General features: G+C 36.3%; 3 protein-coding genes and 1 long non-coding RNA gene across 9 annotated transcripts; 2 read left to right on the forward strand and 2 right to left on the reverse strand.

Moving 5' to 3' along the window:
- Nucleotides 1–1,666: 1,666 nt before the first annotated feature.
- LOC108489259 (uncharacterized) lies at nucleotides 1,667–3,322 on the forward strand. Its single transcript, XM_017793662.2, has 2 exons — nucleotides 1,667–2,777; nucleotides 2,860–3,322. Exons 1-2 carry the CDS (start codon nucleotides 1,838–1,840, stop codon nucleotides 3,210–3,212), a joined length of 1,293 nt encoding a protein of 430 aa, XP_017649151.1. The 5' UTR covers nucleotides 1,667–1,837; the 3' UTR covers nucleotides 3,213–3,322.
- A 1,121-nt stretch (nucleotides 3,323–4,443) lies between these two features.
- On the reverse strand, nucleotides 4,444–7,849 carry LOC108489257 (zinc finger CCCH domain-containing protein 66-like). 6 transcript variants are annotated; one of them, XM_017793660.2, is made up of 2 exons: nucleotides 7,458–7,849; nucleotides 4,444–7,017 (listed from the first exon to the last, which is right to left on the reverse strand). In XM_017793660.2, the coding sequence occupies exon 2, from the start codon at nucleotides 6,997–6,999 to the stop codon at nucleotides 4,888–4,890; it is 2,112 nt and encodes a 703-aa protein (XP_017649149.1). In that variant the 5' UTR covers nucleotides 7,000–7,017; nucleotides 7,458–7,849; the 3' UTR covers nucleotides 4,444–4,887. The 6 variants fall into 6 exon arrangements, with proteins under 6 accessions (XP_017649149.1, XP_017649150.1, XP_052884106.1 ...); XM_017793661.2 differs by having other exon boundaries at nucleotides 4,444–6,991; nucleotides 7,458–7,769; XM_053028146.1 differs by lacking the exon at nucleotides 7,458–7,849 and adding an exon at nucleotides 7,403–7,449 and having other exon boundaries at nucleotides 4,444–6,991.
- Nucleotides 7,850–11,568: 3,719 nt separating this feature from the next.
- On the reverse strand, nucleotides 11,569–16,706 carry LOC108489403 (protein SMAX1-LIKE 6-like). The gene is made up of 4 exons (XM_017793940.2): nucleotides 16,090–16,706; nucleotides 14,622–15,835; nucleotides 13,789–14,035; nucleotides 11,569–13,632 (listed from the first exon to the last, which is right to left on the reverse strand). The coding sequence occupies exons 2-4, from the start codon at nucleotides 15,812–15,814 to the stop codon at nucleotides 11,722–11,724; spliced, it is 3,351 nt and encodes a 1,116-aa protein (XP_017649429.1). The 5' UTR covers nucleotides 15,815–15,835; nucleotides 16,090–16,706; the 3' UTR covers nucleotides 11,569–11,721.
- On the forward strand, nucleotides 16,573–17,364 carry LOC128292980 (uncharacterized). Its single transcript, XR_008282988.1, has 2 exons — nucleotides 16,573–16,853; nucleotides 17,091–17,364. It is a non-coding gene; the product is annotated as an uncharacterized LOC128292980 (long non-coding RNA).
- Nucleotides 17,365–18,282: the final 918 nt, after the last annotated feature.

Here is an 18,282-nt window from a genome sequence, read left to right on the forward strand (position 1 = left end):
AGGAGAATACAAGTCTGCCATTGTTTGGAATGGGACAAAGCACATGCAGGATATAAGATTTGATTGGTACAAGCATATCTGGTTTGAGCTTCCGTACTGAGACATACCCTTATCTCCTGCATGCCGATCTTAGACATATTACCAACTAAATGTAGAATTGGGTTATGGGGGAATTTACAATATCTTGAATATTTGTTCTCTCGGGAAGAATTGGAAACAACAGATAATGTTTTCTTTACTTCCAAACAGTCGGCGGTGAAGCTTCTCTCTGCCTGTGGCATTGTTACTTTAAACAAAGGAACACGAGACCAAGCAGATCGGATGATGTTTTATTTTGCTTAATTTTCCAACACAGTTGGCTCTCGCTTACCTCACTTACCAACATATCTTATTGATAATGTAAATCAGTCTAATAGTTTAAGCTTTGGCAACCCAAATTATTAATTCTAATTATTAAAGCAGCAAACAGATGATCGGAAGTTACCATTGCCAGCTGACGAAATCGAAACCAATTCCTGCCATTTCACTTAAATCAAGAATCTAGTGAGTCACATGCCTTGTACAAATTATTACGTGAGCCACAGTAGAGATACAGTGTATTCTCAGACTGATCCACAGCTCCATACCTGTTTCCCCTTTTTTTATTTTCATTAGCTCCATGGCTGTTTCAGTTGCTTTCCCTTGGCAATTTGAATGAAATTTAGAACATAATAGCTAAAGGACAATAATTAATTCACTAGTTCCATCATGAATATGTGACATTACTTTTCACTATTTTAAACGATTAAGCTTAAGGATAATATGAAAATATGACATGGACATTTAAAAAGAAAATTAGGAATTGGAATTTCTCAGCCCAGTTTCATTTGCTTTTTAAATTATTCATCAATTGTTTCTCTCAACATACAAGAACAAAAGTGTTAGTCAATCATTAGGGATAAAAATGTTAGATTTTATTACATTTTAAAGATTAAAGTGTGTGTAAGGCTTGGGTTCCTTCAATCAGGCTTGAACCAAGGAAAAGTAAATCAACCCTAGCACATCTTAGATTCAGACCACAAGAAAAAGCCTAGAAATTCCCACCAGTTAAAAAAAAAAAAGCAGATATATAGAAACATCAAACACAGCAACAGATTTCGGTCGGAAGAGGGCAGTGCTTTACCCTCTTGTTTAAAGTCATTGTTGGGTAGTTCTTAACTAATGTCCAAAGCCTAGTTTTGAAAAGCCAGTTTAAAGACGGGGAAATGTCCGCATCTTGGGCTTCAAACCCCAAAGAATTTCCACAGTCTGTCACTGCTGACTCGACTACTCCTCTGACTCAATGTCTCACTCTCACTTACCCAATTGTCTCCTTCCACGCATTCCATATACCTCATCATTATTCTTATTTGATAATGTCCCACTTCTTTCCTTTCTACGTAACATATCACCCATGTTTTGCTTCGCTATTTTTGATGCTATAAGAATAAGATGCTGATAATGTCACAAAGGTTACTTCATGTTTAAACCCATTGATGCAAAAGACAAGTAAATTGCTGGAAGGAAAATAGACTTGTCATAACTAGGCATGCTATCCCTGATATATTGTTAATCAGCTCAGCTTTGCCCAATTACTTTCAAACGCAAATCCCGCCTTCCAACTTCTCTTTCATTATCACCACTAACATTCAAAATTTCTGCTTTTGGCTTTTAGGGGCCCCTTTGCTTTTAGTTCCTTTTTGTTAGAGTTGGAAAGCTAAAGTTAAAGGTTACTCCAACAAAAACCCAAATTCATTCTCTCTTCATCTTCCGTTTCCCTAGTTTGTTTACTTTACCTTCTTTTCTTTTTTTTAACAACATGAAGTTGTTATCTTCTTCTCCTTCCGTTTCTTCTTCTACTTCTTCGGCTGTCTCTTTTGATCCCAAAATTTGTTCTCCAAAAAGTGCAACTGGTGGTTGCCTTTCAGGGATCTTACGTCGAATTCTTTGTTCCAGGACTCTCCCAACACACCCTTCCGATCACATTACTGAGTCTAATTCAGTAGCCAGTTGTAACAAACCACAACAGTTCAGTGATGCTTCCAAGGTCACTCCTGGGATTGTTGCTAGGCTGATGGGGTTGGATTCCTTGCCTGAAACCACCTTGCTTAACACTCAATTCCCTCCCAATTCAATTGCAAGAAGCCGGTCCATGAATTCAGCTGATTATAAGCAAGATACTGTTTCCATCCATGGAAAGCATAAACGAGTCAACTCTACACTGTCTTTCCGAGACATGCCTACTTACTTTGAGCTAGAAAATGAAGAATTTTTCGTGCTCAGCTTTGAGAAGGGAAGCGAAAGGAAAGAGCTGAGATCCAAACAAAGGAAATGTAAAGGATGCGGTGGAGAATTGAAGCAAAGAAAAGAAGCCAAGGAAAATATGGTGGAGAAAGTTGCTGGGAAAAAGAACAAGGACAAGGACGAGCAAGCTAGCAAAAGGGTTTTGAATGTGTTGGATGAAGAGAAGCTGAACAGGAGAATTGTTGAGAAGCCTAATCAGGAAATAGCCAAATGCAGGGAAGTTAATGATTTGTGCTTGGAGAAACCAAGTGTTGCCAAAAAGGGTCTGGAGAGCTCTAAATGTTTGGAGAAGAAAGGATCAGTTCCTGATGCAGCAAAACCGAGGAAGAAAAAGAAGAAATTACAACATCCCGGGGCTCAAAATGTAGAGCCTGAATGCAGCTCAGAAGATTCGAGCCCTGTTTCTGTTCTTGTTTTTGATCAATTCATCATTGACCATGATGTTCCTACATCAGGTTGGTGCTTCTCTATTCCGTGTATACGTTTATATTTACGTTCAATCTTTTTTAAACCGGACTTTGAAATTATTTGTAACAGAGGAAGATTCAAAAGTAGCAGAAGGGTCAAACCCAAGAAGGAAATTATCTCCAGACCTGGAAAATTATGGATGCAAAACTCCTTGTAATGATGGTAATTTGACGGAAGATGATCCAAGGGAAAACAGCACTCAAGTAAAAAACTTTGAATGGAGGAAAAAAGATTGCCACGGTGAGAAAAACTTGGAAGGTTGGGATTCAATTTGCAGGGTGATTGAAGCTGAGGTAGGTAAAGCAAGTTGGTTATGCTCTAACAATGAACAACTTGAAGATATTACTACAGATTTTGGATCAAAAATTTTGGACCAATTGTTAGATGAGCTTGTAATTCAACTTCATGGAATTATCCCATGAAGAATTTGAACTTGTAAAAGTATAGTAGTGAAGCCAGGCATTGTAAATTATTTCCAATTGCAAAATCCTATAGTCAAAGATATACAGCCCTCTACTATCTTCTTTCAAAATTTTCTGTCAAATCTTGCCTCACTTTCTCAACTAAATATGATTTTAAAATTATTTGACATGAAAGATGTGGCTGACAGCAATATATATATATATCCTGAAATTATCCAATTTCAGCATAACAATTAATAATAGTATTAAATTACCATATAAGAAGTTGGTCTACATCCTTGAACATGAGTTTGAGGGTTGGAAGAATACTTTTCTAACCGGCAACCTTGGACCAATGTTTTGGTGCTTTATTAAATTACAAATAACCCTGGAGATTAATAAAATAATCAGATTGCATGCAATGCCGGCTGCCGAAGTCATGGGATGGCCTGCCCTGGAATCTGGATTAACAATTTTTTTAGTATTCCTTTTACTAACAACAGTTTTTTTTATCATTCGGTTTCTGCATCTGCAAGTAACCTTGGATCAACATTTGACTAAAACATTCTCCTATTTTCAGAGAGAGAGCAAAACTTCTGTTTCTTTCCGCTTAACTTAATTGATTCATGCAAAATTTAAATAGTCTTTTTATTTGTTACATAAATATCGAGTGTTTTTTTTTTTTCAAAATAAAATGTAACACTATTAAATTTAACAAAAAAAAACAATTTACCAAATTTAACAAGTGAAGATAAAATTTAAAATTAAAAGGCAATTAAAATATTAAAAATAAAACCTTTATTTATTTTTATGTATGCATAAAAATCGTTATTTTTGTCTGAAAGAAGTGTTTCTCGTTCCCCTAGGCTTCTAGTGCCCTTTCCACTACCAAGAATAAGAAAAAAGTTAAGTGAGGGGCGGGGAGGAAAATAAGCCGAACACATTTTGGGCTACCTTTTTAACTTAGTGCTCAAAACAATACGAACCCACTTTGAATCATGGAATCAATGAACCTCTCTCACCTTTTGAAATGCCAAAAAGTAAGATTTCAGATTTCAAAAAGTTGATAGCTCTATCACATTGTAAAGATAGATTGAAGTATTACAGTGGCGAATCAATCTCTCATTTTATGTGCTTTGTGTTGTAAAGAAATCAAACTCTCAATTTCCTTTGCAGCTGAAGATAGAATGGTGGGTGGGTTTGATTTGCAAAGAGATTCAACAATATCATCAAATGTAAAAGGATAAGCAAGTTTTTAACAGAAAAATAGATATATAAATTAAATAATGCAGTAGTTTTTGATACATAAAATATGAACAAGCCCCCACCAAAAGAAAATATACTAAAAGAATCAGTGCTGCGCTTGCTTCCCTTTGCAAATTGAAATGAATGTAACCCTGAAACTTGACTAATTGAAGTGTTGAACATTGGCCTAACTATCCTCTCCTGCTTTAGACCGACCTATCCAAGAAAACCCAATATTGTGACAAAAAGGAATAACAGACATTATTCTTGAGAACCTCAGAGTAGGTTTGGCAGAAACCTTTTTCTTCTGCTCACCTTGTATTCTCTCCTGGTCCATTTCATTCCAATTACAGATGCTGAGTATTTGATAAAAATTCAAAGAAATGGGCAAAAATACAAAAACTAGTTAAAAGTTAACTTAGGAGATAATGGTGGGGATAGCCTTGTGCTTTTAGGCCACCATCTGTTTCTGGTCCATGTACAATTGCTCCACCCAAGCAGGAAGCAGCTCCGCGCCCCCAGGGTTACGATGACACTGCTCCTCCTCAAAACTTAACTGCCCGGCAGAAGGAGGGTCCACCACCAGAGACTGGACCCATGACACATCAGGCTCATCTGTAGTTGATGATATAGAACGAGGCGCATTTCCCAAATTGCTGCCACTGCTTCGGAACCCGAAGGAAGCAGATTTTCTTAGTTTGTTTAGCTCTTCTCCCTGTATGCCCCAGTCTAGTTTGCCATCAGGGGAACCCCAGTCTGACAGGTTGGAAGGCATTGCACTTGCAGAAGAAGCTGGCGAAGACAGCCCTGAATGACGATTTACAGCAGTACGCTCGATAAAGCTCTGGCTACGCTTTGCAAAGGCAGATGACCTTGAACTTAAAACTGCAGCCGCAGACGGCCCAGATGGATCGATCCCAAAGGATGAAGATGCCCTCACCGGAGAGGATGGTAGGTTGGTCGGATAGCTAGCCCTGAGCTGCTGGTTAATATTCTGGCGCGTATGAACTCCAGTGGGAGATTGCAGCTGAGATGCTGCAGCATCAAGCGAAAGTCCTTGTATTTGTGGCATAATACTAGGATCAAGAGATCCAAAAATATCATCGAGGTTAGTTGGCTTCACCCCTCCAAATCTATTTAGTTCACCAGTTCGGTCACCAGCGGCAGAAAATGCTGTAGAATTGTTCCAGCTGGTTGGGGAGGAAAGGCCAGATATCTCATCAATTAACTGTTGCTGCTGCTGGCGGCGGCGACGACATTCCAGCCCCAGTAGTTCCATGTCTAAATCCATATCCCGAGCACTAAGTGTAGTTTTCAACCTACTACCAGGAAGCTGCAAGGTAGGAGGTATGATGTTAGACTGATTTGGCCACATCGAACCACCCATAGGAGAAGAAGCACCAGTAGGGGTCAAGGGCGGTGTTGATGTCGGAGGTATCATAACAGATGGGGAGCCAAGAGCAAGCGGGCTCATGGAACCCATGTCTAAGGGGGAACCAGCAGCCGAATAAGATCTCGGGGAAGGCACTGCTGAGCCGGTTGAAGCATACAAGGGACGAAGCTCCTCAGGCTTGTGAGCAAAGAAACAAACTCTCCTGGTACAATTAGTCTCATCCTTGCATAAACGGGTTCGATACTGGGCAGGATGAAGCCAGCACTCAAAAATACCATGTGCATACTCACAGTTATCACCTTGCCTGCATGATCCCTTACGAAATTCAGGGCAAGGTACACAGCTATAATGATATTTCCTAGGATCACGCCTCCTAGCATTTTCCCCAGGATGAACAAAGGGGCACTCAGTCCAATCGTGAGAGTAAGCCCTTGAACAAGGCTTGACCTTGAAACTATACATCCTAAACTCATCAGTGCCGTATATCCCGTTCTTAATATCCGGAAGAGTAAGATCAACGGGATACTCTTTCTTCTCAGTTCCATCTTTCGAAACCCGGGGCATGGAACCCTCTTGTTCCTCTAGCCCTCCCATTTCATTTCCTAACTGAGCAGGCAAGCCCTCTATCTCCCCAACACAGTCACTTCCTTTCAGCAAAGACTCCAACCTCTTCTTCCTCAAGCCAAAAGCCGAGTTACAAGCCGGAGCAATCAAATCACCAGGCCGGTTTCCATTAGCATCGAGAGAATCGATATCAGCAGAAGCATCAAGCAAGATTTTGACAATTTCAGGCGAATAAAAAGAGCCACCAGCAGCAGCACAGTGGAGAGCGGTGGCCCCATCGGAACCACAAGCCCTGTTAACATCAACACGGCCCCTTTCAACAATATAATTCACCACATCCTGGCTCCCGAACAAGGAAGCAATCAAAAGGGGTGTCCTTTCTTCAAACCCCATCTTCTTCGAACCCAATCGCCTTCCATACCACAAGCCTGCCTCATCCATATCATGACCCCCTTCTTCAACAGCAATTTTAAAGCCAATCAAATCATTTGAAGCCGACAACTCCAGCAAAACCGAGAACTTTTGAGGAACCTCATCTTCTTTACGAGACTCACCCTCCATCGTTAAACAAGTTTGAGTTGGCTTCCTCTTCGGACCACTGCACATGGAAATTTGTCTTATTTTCTGCAAAATAAAATTGACTTAAAAGGAGAACAAAGAGAGAGAGAAAGAAGGCTGAAATCCCACAGTTTATGAACATAACGAAAGACATAATAAATTTTTGCATTAAGCCTTCAATTTTTATAGATAAGGATCTGATCATTAAAACCACAACCATTAACTACATAACAAATAAACTTATCCAAGAATTAAGAAAATCAAGACATAAAATTAAGACCAAATAAGAAACAGAAAGAAAGAGTTACGGAAACCTCAACAAAAAAAAAATTAACTGCGCATACAAAAACACTCCAGCCTAATCTCCAACCATGGTACTAACATTAAAAATCAACTACCCCCAACAATAAAAACACATCAAAGTTTCTTTCCTTTTCACATATTTTCTCACCAACAAAACAGAACAAGGAAAAAAGGAGCAAAAAGAAACCCCAAAAAAAACATACCTTTGAAACACAAATTTGAGAACAAGAACAGAAACCCGGAATGTCTCTTTAAGAAAAAGAAAAGGAAAAAAAAAAAAAAACAAGCTTTGTGTGTTTTAAACTTGAAAGTTCAAACCGAGCTTAAAGAGAGAGAGAAAGCGAGAAATGGAAAAGAGACAGGATTAATTTTATCTCATTCTTAAACTACATACATATATTTAAAAAGTTAATTAAAAATGAGATATTATAATCTTTAACCAACTTATGATATTAAATTTTTTAAATTTTGAATTTTTTTTCCTTTTTTAAAAAAATAGTTTAATACATTTTATTCTTATAATAATAACAATAATAATAGTCAAAAAGAATGAGCCTCTTTTTCCCTCTCAAAAAAATGGGACCCATAAAATTCAAATGCAAATGCAAATGCACATGAAATTGCTAATTAAACTCAAATTCCATTTTTCTTTACGTTTTGGGGGTTAAGGTTTACGTGGGGAGGGATCCACGGAGAGAGGTGTTAATATCTACCTTCCATCGAATGACAAACGGACGCGTGTTAATAAAAATTATTTTATTTTCTTTATGTGGAAACGGACACTCGATTTTGGAGAATCCGGATTCGTCACGATTTCCGCCTCTTTTTGGCTCCAAGCGGATGACGTGGGCGTACCTGCACCGTCAGCAAGGTTATTTTAAAGCCGACTCGTTTGTGGTTTCTGATAAAATTAGCCGGCTGTGACTTTGAATAATGGACTGGCCAATGGAGATGATGGCCGGAAGGCGTACGGCCTGCATTTTACTTGTCTGTGAAGGATGTTGGGTGTAAGAATAAAGATTGGATATGGTTTTAAGGAGACAAACAAAACTCGTTGGTACTATCGACGAATCGCAGCGTTTCGATATGTTCTAGAAGAAGCGTTTGTCTGTCATCTTGTTGGGAATTTTTATAGCCCTTTGGTCAATTCATATATAAATATGAAAAAGGTCATTAAATAAATGAAATGAGAATTTTAATTTGTAGGTTAAATTTTGGATCATGTCTTGGGGGGCATAATTGCTAATCTAACATCTAAGATTCAGGATTATAAGTATCTTCGATTGGGGTCCGAATAAATTTAAATGATTTTCAGTTTTAAATTTCAAATTTTATTAACAATGAAATATTATAATCAAAGTGATTAATTTAGAGATAAAATCTTAAAATTCAAAATTTAATAATGGAAGTGTCTCTTTAGACATCAACAAGAGGAAAGGAAGGAAGGGCTATGATTTCACTATTTTTTTTATTTTTTAAATGAGAAATTTGAGTAGTAAGTATGAAATGAATAGTTGAAGGCACCAAGAAAAAGTCCATGGCGTGCTGAAATGAAGGACCCACAATTTGAAAGCGAAGCCAATGCCAAGTTTTCCTCATAGTAAATTTCATAAAGAAAAACACTTGCATTTTCATGTTTGTAATTAGATCTACAGTATGAGTAGATAGATTCCTCGGTGTTACACCCTGTTTGGAATTCCAATTTAACTCCATTCATTCTATTTTCTCATTTTTACATTCATTCTTGCTTGGGAAAAATAATTATTTTCCATGTTCTTAGCTCTTCTTTTGAAGAAGAATTTGTTCTTATAACTGAAAATTACTTAGCTTTAATTTTTTTTAAATTTATTGGTTACCAAAAAAGAAAATATTGATTATATGGTTGAATCCAAGTTTGTAGGTGGTGTAGAGGCAGTCTCATTTTGGGTTAGGGAAAACACAAAATGGAAACAAGAATGCATGTGTACAAATAATTCTATCAAAGGTTTGATGAATAGATGTTCCATTTAATATAGTGGGAAATGGCTTTTATCATTTCAAGAGTAAAGAATATCAAAGCCCACTATCATATATTTAACCACCCATTCTTAAACATAATTAATTGCTTTTCATATAGTTGATTATCAACACAAAAGATAAAAGGTTATTGACTTTAAATGATTCAACATTCTAGTATATTAATTCCAAGAAAATATTAAAATAAAATAAAATGAAGCACCCTTTTATATATTACATTTTAATTCTGTACAAATAAATCAACAAAAATTGGGCTAAGTGGAATCGAGAGATTAATAAATAAATGATTGCAATTTAGTATTATTTCAGTATTTATATTTTGATTAAAAAAAAGTATTTTTAAAAAGTTTAAAAGTATCTTATTTTAAAATATTTTTTACTCAAAATGTTATTGAGAAGTAATGTAAATTGGTTCTGTAAAATTAATAACCATTATAGAGATGAATTTCATATACGTAATTTCTAAAATAAGGATTGAATAATAATAGTAAGATAGTTATAAAAGGAGTTGCCAATTTTCCAGTTTGCAGCATCAAAGGGAAAGTAGAAGTCAGAGTTGGCCTACAAAAATTGGAATTATATTACAAAGGAGTTTTCTTGCTCCACAAGGTGAGCTTTAAATGGACTGGACCACCGCCCATTCCCTGTGCCTGCCTTCTTTTTTTAATTTTTTTCTCTGAAAGCATTGTGGAATTATGGAAAACAAGGATGTTGATTTTTTTATTAAGTTAAAATCAGTCATAGGTGCATGTATTTTTATAAATTTTATTTTTATTTTTCTACTTAAATTTATATCTAATTATTATAACTATTATTTTTTTAAATTAGTTGGTGTGATATTTTAAAATAATGTAAAAAATTTACTTGATTGTAATGTAATTAAGAAAATGACATCCTAATGAATTTAAATTCAATAAAATAATTTTGACAATGTTAACAATTGGACATAAATTTTAAAATTTAAAAAGTAGTTGGAATAAACTTCTAAAAGTAAAAAGTACTAAAATCAAATTCCAAATTTACAAAGAATATAGAGATTTATAGATACATTTTAACCTTTTTAATATTATAAAGTATTCATTTAAATGGTAAATTGAGTGTAGGGATGAGAATGAAGCGGACAAAGTTAGATGTTATTATATCCATCATTACTCGATAGTTGACACGTTCTAATCCATTACTTGCCTCGCTCTACTATAAATATATAATATTAAAAATCATAACTATTTATATGGATGTTAGATTCATACATTCTTACCTTACATTGCTTTATTTTAAATTTATTTTTATTATTTATATTTAATATTTTCAATATTTTTAAAAGTTTAAATATAAAATATATAATTTTTATAATACATTAGTATATTTTTACCTTTTAATATATATAAATAAAAGGATTATGTGTGAAATTACAGAGTTTATTGACCCGACTAAAGCAGAAACGACAGGAACCTAAAAGAAGTAACATGAATTTTGTTCATTGCCGGTTTAAAACAAAACCAATTGGCCTAGGAAGGAAACTTGGTTGATTTAAATAGGGAGAAAATGCAGCAGTGGTAATTTATGAATAGAAAGGGTACATAATAAGAATAAACTACGACGTAAGGGAAGGTAGAGTAGGATTCATTTTGTCATTTGCAAACGGCTTGTGAACTAAAAACCTTGGGGGGCTTAGGCAGTGGCGCAGTGTTAGCGTATAGGGCCTTTACTTTCAATGAAATGACCTATGAATTTCCCAAACACTGGGCCTAGTAGTTGGGCAGATAGTATCCTTATAGCAACTTTGGTTTTTATGACTAAAATTAAATCAGTATTATTTTTAATAAGTATTTTTTTTTGATAAAAAATATTTTTGAGAAAAAATATTAATAAATTAGATGTTTTTGAAAAAAAATACTTCTCAAACCCTAAAAATTAGTCCAAAAGTATTTTTGACAGCAGAGAATTTTAGCTTCTCTTCAAAACTTCTTGAGTGTTTTTTACCCCAAAATTATTTTTTAAAAATAATATTAAACTGACCCTAATTAATTAGGCCCTTGACTCAAACCCAATAGTTTAAGAACAAGCAAGCCTGAAATTAGAACCATTGGGCTGAAACAGCACATACTAGCCCAACCTCTTTGTACTCAAACTAACAATGCTGTTATACCAACGACCCCTGCAATTTACAGGGGTGGTTCTCCTTGTCCAATGAGATAATGCAAAGAATCAGAGTAGCATTTTTAAGCCCTTGCATGCGAGCTTCAACTTAAAAGGAAGGTGAGATTATGAATAAATCCAGGTAATTTGCAGGCAGTCTTTGGACCAGAAGAAACGTTATACATTCTTTGGCTGCGTTTTATACAACACAAAAATAATACCCCCAAAAGAATGCCTCACAAACAAGACTTTTCCATAACTTAAAAGCTACAATATGCATTTAATTACATCCTCAAAAAAGGAAGAAAACAATCAGCTCAGACTAATTTTTGCAGGAAGACATATTCCGGGAGCTTGTTCCTTCACCACACTACCTTCACGTGCAACTAGTTTCACAACTGATTCGGGATTGAGGTTGAATTTTTGCTCAGCCTCAGCAAAGCTTCTTCCCAGCACATTTGCAACCCAATCTTCTAGAGCTCCCTTTTTGTCCGAAAACCAGACAGCAGCAAGTATTTGTACCATCACTTCTTCATTAATCTCTAACAGAACTTCACTTCCAACTGTCCTTTGAAATTGTGAGCTGATTTCCTTTACAATTTTATTAGCAAGTCCATCGAAATCGAATGACTTGAAATGTATCTTTTTATATACTTCGCTAAAGAATTCTTCCAACCAAACTTCTGAGTTCTCAGACAAGGACTCGCTTTTTGACGGCCCCAAATCAATGTCTGCCTCATCGGTCTCCTCCACTGGAAAATTTAAATCCAAACAAGATCTAGACACTTTGGGTTCTCGTTCTTGTGTGTCTGTTTTTTCTAGCTCAGATGACTCGGAAGTGTTGATTAGCTTTCTTTTATTAGCAGATGTAGGACTAAAAGCTTCTTTTATGGTCGTTACTCTGATACCTGTGTCGTTGCTTCTGCTTGCATCATCAGTAACAGGAGCAACTAAGATCTGCATTTGCCAATTTTTGGCTCCGAGTACTCTTTTCTCGGGGAATTTCATGTGTTCCTTCTCGGGGAGAATATGCATATTACCTTTTGTTATGGCTGACGTTGTTATAAGAACCATATTGTTGATGCTTATTTCTCTCCCATGCGAATCCGGAAATTTACCTGTTCTGATAGCCAGGTCCAAACTATGCTGGACACAAAAATCAGCCTTATCAACATTTTCAAGGAAGACCACGGAATGGGGTTTCTTTCTTAGCTCCTCAGCAATGAAGTCGGAAACCGTTTTCCCTCTAAACTTCACATCATAACCATTTAACTCTTCACATTCAAAGATTGAGTCTGAGTGGCTAACTTTGTCTTGTGAGCTCAAATCCACAGATATGAAGTATTCCTGGCTGCCAAATAGTACCTCCGCAAGTGCTGAAGCAATTCTTCTTTTCCCAACTCTGTCAGGTCCAAGGAAAGTAAGCCACATATCCCCTTTACAGTTCACGCCATGGGAGCTTCGGTACCTATGCCTTAATTGGGATACAGCTTGGCTGACAGAATTTACAGCTTCATCTTGCCAGCCAACTTTTTCAGCAAGAACTTTCCTAATGGACTTGTAATCTCCTAGATCAAACTGCTCTCCTGATGTAAGACCAGAGCATGACGAAGATTGGGCAAACTGATATGACGTATTCTCGCTATTTGCATCAAATTCTGCGGATACGGAACCTGAGAAGCGCTGAAGATGTTCTTTATGATTTGGCGATTTTGTGGTGTTTGATTCCTGACTGATTGATGCATAAATTGTTCCCAACTTTAAATCCGTTGTGACGGGGGGAACAAATGAAGATGGTGAGGGTCCACAACAGGAGCTCAGACGTTGATGAGGATGATGGGTAAGCCAGGGCACATCTTTTTCAGTCCGCTGAGCTAGGCTTGAAACATCTGCATGTAACCTGGACTGGAACTTCATATTCTTAGCATCAGAAGTACATGATATCGATGTAGTATGGTTAGGTAGAAAGATCTGTTGCATTTGAATTTGTCTGCTGGGACTTCGATTGGGGAAAAGACTTTCATTGATAGACAGGTCTCCGCCACTTCTTTGCTTCTTATCTGTGGGAAACTGAGGGCCCTCGACTATTGCAACTTGAGACGCAGAGGGGTGAACATCTAACTTGGGGAATGTTGGAGCGCAGTGGAGACGTTGGCAAATATCATTCCATTTTTTCTGCAACCCCAAAACTTTAGCACTCAACATGGTTTCACCAGCATTAGCCTGCACTGAATGATGAAGCACATTCTTAAAAAAACAATTATAATTTCATCGATGAAATAGTGCATATGACTAATGCCAAGAACGGATAAAAGATATCTATCTGATTGTATATCTAACACTGAATCAAAGATTTGAAAATCTGAAGTGCTAACTCACCTTTGCCGCATCCTCTCCTTTGCTTGTGTCAACTGCTGCCGTTCGTAACCAAGAAGGCAAGTTCTCCGAATATTGATCTGCAACTGAAACTGTTGATCCTACCTTCAGAAAGGCATCAAGTTCTTGTTCATACTTCTCATTGCAAAGGTTACATCGAGGACTAGACTGGTTTCTGCCGCTTAAAGGACTCCTCAAATCTGAAGGTGTAGGAAATAAGCCACCAAATGGAACAAACGACCTCATCAAGCTGTAAGAATATCATGAGCATGGAACTTGAGATCCAATGTGTTAAAAACTGTTAGAAGCTAAAGTGCACAGGCAGTATTTACACATATATATATATATTCTCAATAAATGTGAATTTCATTCAAAGCACTCGCACTTAAAAACTGTGCCCGCTTTTTTGCTCCAAAACCTAGAGACTTAACAACTTAAATACAAAATTATGATATTACATTGAAATATTGTCTCTCCATTTCTTCGACTGACATCTGCAACTCCACATTAAAAGGCCATTAAATCATCAAACCAGATACCCTGAATCAGATATAGCTCCAAATATTGATTTTTGATAGCCTTTTTATCTCATAAAGTGCCTAGTACTATTTTTTTAGTACTGTAAAGGACAAACCCATGAGACATGAAACCTTTTTTTTTAAAAAACAGGTAGTAGTACATTACGATTATTTTATTGAATGTTTTGTATGACAACAACATCAGGCGGATAAAAGCAGCTGAAAGAACAACGTTATTTTAATAACAAAAACATGGTTTCAAATCCAATCCATGTGAAAGAAATTGGAAGCATTGTAATCGAAAGTAAAATTACCCACCTGGATTTGGGGTAAGCCCCATCAAAAGAACTCTTGGAAGAAGTAATGGGTAACAATTGCAAATCCCAATCTTTTTCTATATTGGGAAACTTATCAGAAAACTTCCTATATATTTCAACACTGTCTACAGCCCCAATCAACCATAGTTTCCTTCTATAAACTTCCATTAAACCAGTTAACTTGAGAACCAAAGAAGTAGCCACATCACTTGAGACCCCATCCAAAATCAATCCTTTTAAATCTCCAACTTGTAAAACCACCCCTCCTCCAGACCCATTGCACTTCTCCAAAATTGCTTCCATTTCCTTCAACTTTAACCCCGAATTCTCCTCATTTCCCTCATTTATCTCCTTTTCAATCGATATTGGAATCAGCCCAGCCAAATCCCCATCCAAGATACCAGCTTTCCCCTTTGTTAAACTCTCTGTAAAAACCCTCAAAGCTTCCATGGCACAAACTCCGACAAGCAACGGATTTTTTCCGCTCTTTTTACCCATGACTTCGCTAATTCTCTTACAATTCTCATCAATCCCATCTTCTTGACCCGGAAACAGCAAATTATACCCGACCCTACCAGAAATTGAATCCGCTAAGTTGCACAAAAATATAGGCGGGCAATGGGCAAGGGAAAACCGAGAAGAAACTTGAGTTACCGGCGGGCGAACTAAAGCTAACTTTATGTCACAGCTCCGAAACCCAGCTTCCCCGAAAACCCGACTAACAATCGGATCATCCAGAATCGATAAAATTAAGTATTTAAGCTCAACCTTCAAAACTGACGGCGTTTGGGAGCAACCGGTGGCGTTAGTGTTATTATTGCTACTGTGTAACTGTTGTAAATGGTAACTTTCTGGATGACGCCGTTGACTGGCTTGTGACCGTTTAATTGCCGCCATCAGTGAGTTAGAGATCGGAGGGTTCTCGACGGACTTCGACGAAGGTAAGCGGTCTAGTGAAACCCCGACGCAAAGCTCCAGCGCGCGGAATTGAAGCCGGGACGGGTACGCGCTGCTACGTGCACGTGCACATGCATCTCGGAGAGTGGACGACGGTAAGGAAAGCAGCGCCGACACCGCGTGGAGTGATGTCGTTTGTGCATGGCTCCTTCGACGCGCTACGGCCACAGCTTCGTCTAAAGCACGTGCCGCTTCTTCAGTTAAGAATTGCCGAGCTGCGGTTACCGACGTCGGCATCGCCGGCCAGCACAAAAGAAACTACACACAAAAACAATATTAATTAAAAAATCCTAACCTAGACCCCATATTGAATGCTAAGACTAAAAAAACCCATTAAATTTACACGTGAAAAAAAGCTAGACAAGAAACTACAAATGACTGCTTTGCTAAGATCAAATTAAAGAAAAAGAACTAAAACACTCTTAAACAACAAAACAACAGAAACCCAGATGTTAATTTGCTACATAAAGAATAAAGAAGACGAGATTCAAAAGCTTTTAAAAAAATGATACCTTTATTGATAGGATCAAAGGGTCCTTACATGCCCAGCTAAAACTCAAAAAAGAAACGAGACATGGGTAAGTGGTAGAAACACAAAATATCCTGATAATATCAGAAAGGGATTCCTTACGAAAAACAAACTAACAAAAACCCAAGAGAAGTTTCTCGGAATCAAAGTAAGTAAATAGTACAGAGAGGGTGGAGGGTTCAGGTTTTAATTCAAGAGTAGTTTTATTGAGAGGCAGAGGAAAAAGTAAAAGAGAGAAAAAGAAAAAAAGGGACTAGAAACAGCGACGGTGATAGCAAAATTGATAAGAAAAGGAACGATTCCGGGGTTTAAGCAGAAGATTGAAGGAAAAAGGAGAAAACAAGGGAAAGGGGAAAGGAAGGGTGAGTTAAGGAGACAAAAGCGAAGAAGACACAAAGGGCAGCAAAGGGTATAAATGAATTTATATTTTTTTTTTCATTTCATTTTTAACAACTTTGAAAGTTTTGAACTCCACATCTAATGAACATATTTATTTTACATAACAGAACAGCAACCAATAATGATTGTGGGTCCATAAGTCTGATTCGTAATTAACCCAATATTTTTTGTGCAGGGAGTGTTTACTTCAAAAACTTTTTGAAATTATTTATGGGGGAAGCGTGGAACTTGGAGGTATGAGAGGGGGAGAGAAAACAAAGCGCTTTTGGTGGCTTGGTGTGTGAGTGGGGTCATGTCAGGGGAAAAGGAACAAACAAATGGTGAGCATAGATTCTCCATCACTCAAAAGTAAGATATTCTCAGCACTAGTTTTCTATTACTAGTATTACTATTATTTTTTTCGGTTTTTTTCTTCATTTCCTTTCTTGTTTTGTTTACAGGAAAAGTGTATAAATATATTAATTATTCTTATAAATAATCTTTCTCCAATTTGGATCACAATATTCTTTTTTGGTATATTTTAAAAATAAAAATCTGTACTCGTTTTATAAGTAATTAACTATATAAATTGGGTTTCGTTTGAAGAAAGGAGATGCCATGTCCACCGAAGCAAATGGGACAAGGAAAGGAGCAGTGGAGTCACTTTCGAGATAGCTTTGAGCCTTAAAACGAGCTTTTCTTTAGGGAAGATGGAAACAAAAAAATAATATATATATATATATAAAAATAAATAGAGAGCTAACAAAACAAAAGGTGATGTATAGATTTGTATATACTAATGATAGGTACACAAAGCTTGGAAGGTCCAATTAATTAGTACTTGTAGTTGTTAATTAAATATATTTTATTTTTATTGAAGTTTTAGAAAATATTTTTTGAGGGTCAACGTTAACGTTTTCCTAGAGATAGATAAAAGCAAAACAAAATTAGTGGAATATATTAATAAAAAGAAAATTTAGATTAAAAAGAAAAGAAGATGAATGATCCAATTGAATTCGGTAATGTCCACCACATGTGTACCGCTGGTAGCGTCGCAGTCATAAAAAAGAAAAGGTCCATCATTTATTATGCATTGGCATTACTTTTTCCATAGATTGACACCTTTCCTTATTTTGCAATTCATCTTACCTCTACCCTATCAATTACACTTCTTCTTCTTCTTTTTACTTTTATATCACATTTTGTAAATTTACCCACTTATATAAATATATAAAATAAAAATAGGGTTTTCTTCCTTTTAAGTCATATTTATATAAATTTTATCTCTATGTGTTAAAAAAATGGAAGTCATACATACTTTAGATATTTTGGTTTGAAAGGTGGTGCACAAGGTGAGCCATTCCTGGCCACTCATGCAATATCTCTATGTTCTCATATCCACACAGTTGGAAATCTAGGTTGTTTTTCGTTTGTGTGTGTGAAAGGGACCTAAATTTTATTATTATAAATTTAAATTTTTAGACCAACACCACCTTCTTTAGCTTTGAAATTGTTTTAATATATGTTTTATGATCATATATTTTTGTTTACAGCTCTCCATTTTTTACTTCCACGATAATTTTGATATGTAAATATTTATTTTTATTGCTATAAATGACATTTTCATACCAAAGGATTAAATCAATTTAAAATAAAATATACAGTTGATAAAAATTTTCATTTTTACAATCAAAATTAGTGGGTTGATAAAATATATTTTCAATAGGCAACTTTCAAATATTTAATAAAAATTTATTCCCTATTCATGTTAAATCAAGAGCCAAACTTGTGGCGTAAA

The sequence above is a fragment of the Gossypium arboreum genome, chromosome 5 (assembly GCF_025698485.1).
Source record: "Gossypium arboreum isolate Shixiya-1 chromosome 5, ASM2569848v2, whole genome shotgun sequence".
Lineage (NCBI taxonomy): Eukaryota > Viridiplantae > Streptophyta > Magnoliopsida > Malvales > Malvaceae > Gossypium > Gossypium arboreum.

Excerpts from the sequence above, each read along its gene's own strand:
- LOC108489257 (XM_017793660.2), bottom strand. The coding sequence starts at position 6,999 with ATGTGCAGTGGTCCGAAGAGGAAGCCAACTCAAACTTGTTTAACGATG.
- LOC108489403 (XM_017793940.2), bottom strand. The coding sequence starts at position 15,814 with ATGCCGACGTCGGTAACCGCAGCTCGGCAATTCTTAACTGAAGAAGCG. Across the intron at positions 14,036-14,621 it reads GGGGCTTACCCCAAATCCAG|CTTGATGAGGTCGTTTGTTC; the intron begins GTGGGTAATTTT and ends ATATTCTTACAG. Across the intron at positions 13,633-13,788 it reads AAGGAGAGGATGCGGCAAAG|GCTAATGCTGGTGAAACCAT; the intron begins GTGAGTTAGCAC and ends CATTCAGTGCAG.
- LOC108489259 (XM_017793662.2), top strand. The coding sequence starts at position 1,838 with ATGAAGTTGTTATCTTCTTCTCCTTCCGTTTCTTCTTCTACTTCTTCG. Across the intron at positions 2,778-2,859 it reads CCATGATGTTCCTACATCAG|AGGAAGATTCAAAAGTAGCA; the intron begins GTTGGTGCTTCT and ends TATTTGTAACAG.